Source organism: Babylonia areolata, chromosome 18 (genome assembly GCF_041734735.1).
Source record: "Babylonia areolata isolate BAREFJ2019XMU chromosome 18, ASM4173473v1, whole genome shotgun sequence".
Classification (NCBI taxonomy): domain Eukaryota; kingdom Metazoa; phylum Mollusca; class Gastropoda; order Neogastropoda; family Buccinidae; genus Babylonia; species Babylonia areolata.
This window is the reverse complement of record NC_134893.1, coordinates 29,615,748-29,622,100: the sequence shown is the minus strand read 5'-3', so window position 1 is coordinate 29,622,100 and position 6,353 is coordinate 29,615,748. Positions and strand designations below refer to the sequence as shown.

Sequence of the window (6,353 nt, the reverse complement as noted above, 5' to 3'; positions counted from 1 at the left end):
TGCTGGGTATGGCAACACTTGCTGTTCTTGTTGATGTTCTTCCTTCAATTTTCAGAATGCCACAATGGAAATTCTTTGCGATTATTCAAATCACTGATTGTCGCTCATAGCTCTGCCCACCTAGTAAGTCATATTAAGGATAAAATGTGTCTGTGTCAAATTCGCACTACTTTGCCCTTGGAAAGGTGTAAGCTTCGGAGCAGCAAGATCCGTCTCACTGTGAACTGGGATCAGTTATATCAACCCTCACCGGAACTCATTATCTTCCCACTTGTTCTTACGTCGGGTGTCTGTCAGACCTATTATTGCTAAACTGAGAAGCAATGCATCCCATCTGTACTTCGCGGGTCTGTGGGACACACATCGTGTTTGTTGTTGTTTTGTTTTTGTCTTTGTTTGTTGTTTATTTCTGGGGGAGGGGGGTGTTCGCGAGTCGTGGAGGTGGCGGCCGTGTACACAAACCAAAACTGTACACACAAAACACACACCACACATACACCAAAGGCTACCTTAATCAAACACGGCGATAAAGATAACAGATGCGCAGGAATGAGGGATGAGGGGGAGACTGTATTTTTTTCTTCTTCTGACACATGTGCACAGTAGAAACGTTGTTCGCCAACGTGACGCACACTAAAAAAAAAAAAAAAAAAAGCGCGGGAGGGTTGTGGGGGAGATGCATGCTTTTTATTCCCCCTTCTTACACATGTTCACAGAGGAGAGGAGGAAGGTGGCAGAATGGTTAAGACGCTCAGCTGCCAATACAGAGAGTCCGTGAGGGTTTGGGTTCGAATCCCGCTCTCGCCCTTTCTCCTAAGTTTGACTGGAAAATCAAACTGAGCATCTAGTCTTTCGGATGAGACGATAAACCGAGGTCCCGTGTGCAGCACGCACTTGGCGCACTGAAAAAGAAACCATGGCAACGAGAGTGTTGTCCTCTGGCGAAATTACGTAAAATGAAATCCACTTTCATAGGTACACAAATATGTAAGCATGCACTCAAGGCCTGACTAAGCGCGTTGGGTTATGCTGCTGGTCAGGCATCTGCTCAACAGATGTGGTGTAGCGTGTATGGATTTGTCCGAACGCAGTGACGCCTCCTTGAGAAAGTGAAACTGAAACTGAAACACATGTTCACAGTACAAACGTTCGGCAGCTTGACGCACGCTAACCTCCAGTCGTTGGCACAGGTCTGTTCACCGCCATGGTGATGACCATGTCGGGCCTGTCCGTGGTGATGGCCATCCACTCCCTCAGCATCTTTCACCGCCCCAGCCACTACCCCATACCCCCGTGGCAGGCCAGGCTGTCTCGTTGCATCCTCAGCATCGCCAAGCCAAAGCTCCCGAAGAGGCGTACACCTCGCGTTGTCTCCCCTATCATGGTGGGTTTTGGACTGAGTGACACGGTGTGTGTGTGTGTGTGTGTGTGTGTGTGTAAGTCTCTCTCTCTCTCTCTCTCTTTATGGTATACCTTAAAGTTGACATTTTCTCGGACACAATGAGTGGCATAGGAGCCAAACTTGGCAGGATCGTGGGTACGCATTAGACCTTTAAAGATAATTATGTTAAGTGAGAGGTCATAGGTCAAGGTCATTATCTGGCAAAATCCAATTTTAATCTAACTTGGTTATTTTGACTGGTCAAGGGTACAGCATGATCCCTACAGAATCACAACATGACGTGATATTGATAGAAAACGTTTCTGCATGAAAGAGAGAGGTCTTGTATATAATCTTCATCGAAGTGTCTACAAAAACTGGTCATGGTGATAACAAAAGTCATGAAAAGAACGAAGATCAGATGTCAAAGGTAAAGTACACAACCATGCCGTATTGAAAAAGTGGAAAAGCATGATAGCACTTTTAGTTGTCTTTTTCATCCGATTTTCACAAAATATGGTATACCATATTGTGACTAGTTTTGGCCAGAACATCGATGGTTTGTATCTTTAGACGTCAAAGGTCAAGGTCAGACTGGTATGTGTCTGTTTGTCTGATTATCTGATCTGTGTTCTTTTTTTCACGTTTGATTTAGTGTGGATCACATGTGAGTCTTAAAGGCCTTGCGTTTCTTGTTATTGTGTGTGTGTGTGTGTGTGTGTGTGTGTGTGTGTGTGTGTTTTGTGTGTACAGTATGTCTTTCTCTATATCTGTGTAATTTGGGGGTGGGTGGGGGGTCACGTGGGGATGTGTGTGCTCGCGCGCGCGCGCGCGCGTGTGTGTGTGTGTGTGTGTCTGCCACGGTCTGTTTGTCTGTCTGTCAGTTTCAGTTTCAGTAGCTCAAGGAGGCGTCACTGCGTTCGGACAAATCCATATACGCTACACCACATCTGCCAAGCAGATGCCTGACCAGCAGCGTAACCCAACGCGCTTAGTCAGGCCTTGTCTGTCGATACTTGCCTAACAGTGTAAGGGAGAATCGCCAACGTCTCTGAATCTGTGTCCATGACTGACTTTGTCAGTATGTTTTTTTCAGTTTCATTTGTCATAGTTTCAATATGTGAACGAGTTTAAAGGCCAGTGTTGCCCTCTTCCTCACCAGGAAGTTTCTGGTCTGGGGCCTGTCGTATGCTATTTGTGAAATCTGTCAGTCCACCGATCCTGATAAAAAAAATTAAATTTTTTTTTAAAAGCAGTTCTTCACCATTTCGTGAACAACCGTTCGTTTTGTAAAGCGGTCTTTGTTAAATATTTAATAATTTGGATGTAGATATTCATGTACGACTGACTTAGATCCCAGTGTGACATCTGTCAGGAACAGGTGAGATGGTTTATTGAGACTGTTTTGCCAGCGGTGAGCTCACCGAACAGTAAACCCATGGAAATTCTCGTGTTAGTTAAACACCGCCAGATTGTTAACTCACTCAGTACGGCCAGTCCTCTCTTCTCCTCTACACAGGCCCCTCGGATGTCCAGTGGGTGTCTGAATGACCCAACCTTTAGCTTCCGTCGTCAGAATTGTGGTATTCTTGGTCAACATTCACGTCTTTAGTATAAGAGCCTTCCGCTTGCAATATTTTGATGATGGTAATTGGGGTGAAACGCTGTTAACGTCTTCTCTTTCGCCGTTCGTATGGAGAGTTAAAGCCTCGTGTGTCTGAACCGTGTTATCATAAAAGAGTTGTCTTCTGAAGCTCCGTGCAAGCGACCACAGACCATATCCAGGCTTAAAGCACCACATGACGCTATTAATGCATCAGTTGTGAATTTAATGAACAGAATGCATGGGAAGGCGAACCAGAAGAAAAACGTGAAAGAGAAAAATCTTTTTAAAACAATCATACTACCAGAGGAAATTTCTAGCTCTGGGTTTCCAGGTGGCGATACACTAATCAAAAATGAAAGAAACCCGTGGCATCTCTGACGGAATTCTATTAGTCATTTATTTGTTAATGTTGCTAAAAAAAAATATTTTTAAATATTTTTTTTTTTAAACCAACTTAACCTATTGTCGAAAAAAGGGAAAGGGGACAGACTTGTACAGGAAAAGGGATGAAAGGTTGGGGTTTTTTTCCTGACAAAACAAGAACCACAAAAAATCGTGTGTGAATAAACTAGAAAAAGGTGTTGTACATACATACATACACACATTCATAATTATCTAAAAGATTTTTCGTTCCTACAGTTGTGTCTGTCTGATATGCTTCCTTGCACTGAAATAAACTCAACTATCGTACATGTGACTTATAATTCAGTATCTTGTTATTACATAATTCAGCTTTTATCTGCATTCCTGTGATCCATATCTATATGTTATGTGCCTTGATCTAATAGACGAAATGATTTATTCCTTTAGTATTCTATATCTAATATAAGTAGTCTTATTATGCGACTATTTCTAAACTTGCATTGTGGCCATGGATGTGTGTGCGTGTGTGGGTGTTTGTTTGTTTGTGCGTGTGTGTGTGTGTGTGTGTGTGTGTGTGTGTGTGTGTGTGTGTGTGTAAAGGATACCATATTATATTTATCGCCCCCTCCTCTCACCTTCTAATTTACTTCGTATCCCCCACCTTCACCTGCTGTCAATCATTTAAGAATATGTATATGTATATATCTAATCCAGTTTAATTTTAAGATTAAGACTTATCAGCTAATGTACTTGTGTGTCGATCGTTTGTATTTATATTGTTGACAGATCTACTGTGGTATTGCAAGTGCATCTCCGTTCCATCCCTCACCCCCACTATTTCCCGATTTGTTCGTGTGAGTGTTTTAATTTAATGATGAAATGACTGTCTTCACTTTAAAATATTTTAAATATAAATTGATTGATTGATACATAAGATCCTGTTTTCTGGGATCCATTTCACTGCATTTTCCTACATTGTTGAAGCGGTATTTCTACTGCACGTTTCGTCGTGTATAGTTGACGCAACGTAACCGGTAGTAGATATTGCGGCCCGTTGTCTGAGGTTTTCGACTCTGTTTTGAGGATTATTACTCTCAGTTTTGAGAAAAATTCAGTCGCAACAACTACTGTGTAGCCATCTTGCCACAATGACGCGATGATTCAGTCTGTGCCAGTCAAAGGCCGATCTTTTCGCTTATAGACCCAACCATACAAAGTTGAACAGAAACGAGGAAGCTTGAGTTGACAAGTGTGGGTTTGTGTTCCTGATCATGGGTCATTTCACGTCGTTTTATCGGAATGCACGCCACAAATCATTTCTCACACGCGCGCCTGCACTGCAAAACGCACAACACATTAATTTTCGTTAAAAGACGTTCCTGAATTTATGACACTGTAATGCGACATTATCTATAATGGTTATAATTACCATGGCTTCGCTCCTAATCAGGTCGCGGAGGCGAAGGAGGAAAAAGGCCAGAAGAATCCTTGCATCAAGGAAGACGGCATCCGCAGTACCCCCAACGCCCCAATGACTGTGACGTCAGCAGACACGGAAGAGGAAATGACGTGGCAGTTCGTCGCTCGAGTCTATGACGCCTTCTCTTTGCGCTTGTTCTTTTTCCTCATTCTGAGCGCCATTGCCGCTTTCTTTCTGACTGTTCTGGATTTAGTTTGAAGTCTTTTTTCCATTCATTTTTTCGTTGTGATAACACACACTCTCTCTTTCCACACACACGCGCGCACACTCACACACACACGTGCGCGCTTGCGCGTGCGTACGTTTTAGTGAGGTGGAACAGATCTACTGTCAGAAGTGAAGCATATTGAGATACTGACTAAGCCGTTTGCAGGCTTCTTTCTTTAACTGAACGTCTTTTCACTTTGAGTGATATTAAACGTGTCATGTGTGCTTGTGTGTGTGAGATGGGGGTAAGGGGATGGGGATTGAAGGGGGATATACAGGAAAAGGATAAACTAGAACAATGGAATCAACAAATCGGAAATATCTGTGTAACCGCAATTATTATCATAAACTACATTAGAAATTAAAACCGTGAATCGGTAAGATCGCATCATAGAAACACTCCTATTGGACTATGTAACAGGGATTCAGCAAGTTCAATCAAAAGTAACTGATTTGAAATTATTTCTTTTTTGCTTTGTTCTTAGAATTTACTAACTTTATATGACTTTGGAAGTGACCTGTTAATAATTTGACACCGAAACAAAATATGATTTCGTGTGATTTGTTTACCACATACACAATAAACGATATTGCTAAACTTTGTCTTGAAAGCGTTCAATCTTATACGAGACACCAGAGAGCTTACCAGTCTATTATAGTACGATGGGAAATCCATTATTTTGAAGGCTCATTTTGTGCAAGTGTCAAGAACGGTATTGTGATTGTATAGTAAGTATCGGTGTTGGCGGTGTTGTTTCTAATGTTTTCCTCTTCTTATTCTGTTCAGCTTTCTGGAGTCACCTATTTAGTAACTTGGTTGTCCTACATTAAGCCTTCCTTTTCTGAGGAAGTGTCTGGGTTTGTTCCAATGTACCTCTTATTTACCTGTGTGCTAGCTGAATCGACAGCATAAGCAGCATTGACTCTAAGCTGTGTACCTTGTGTGTGGAGAGTTACCACTCTTTATTGTTTGTAACCTCACATTTTGCAGCGGAGACAGATAATGTTCTTTCAGGCAATATTGATTTTTCACGTACTATTTCAATTATTTCAGGTTTGTTTGTTGTTGTTTTTTTGTTTTGTTTGTTGTTGTTTTTTTTGTTTTGTTTTTTGTTGTTGTTTTTTTGTTTTTTGTTGTTGTTGTTGTTTTGTTTTGTTTTTTTGTGTTTTTTTTACTTTTGATAAAATGATAGTGAGAACAACTGCAAACAGATTTATCAGAGATCTTTGAATGAAATGTTCATGAACTTGTTAATTCTCCGTGTTCCTTGTCTTCTTTTATGTTTCCGGCTTCGTGTACTGTCTGTGTTTGAAGT

At 41.6% G+C, this 6,353-nt stretch overlaps 1 protein-coding gene across 1 annotated transcript in view; it reads left to right on the top strand.

Moving 5' to 3' along the window:
- LOC143292218 (neuronal acetylcholine receptor subunit beta-3-like) overlaps positions 1-5,028 on the top strand; it is a 13,791-nt gene extending 8,763 nt beyond the window's left edge. The window contains exons 6-9 of the mRNA XM_076602404.1: positions 1-6; positions 1,191-1,384; positions 2,757-2,762; positions 4,801-5,028. The exon at positions 1-6 is cut by the window's left edge and continues 325 nt beyond it. Coding sequence (XP_076458519.1) covers positions 1-6; positions 1,191-1,384; positions 2,757-2,762; positions 4,801-5,028 — 434 coding nt within the window. The remainder of the gene's footprint in view (positions 7-1,190; positions 1,385-2,756; positions 2,763-4,800) is intronic.
- Positions 5,029-6,353: the final 1,325 nt, after the last annotated feature.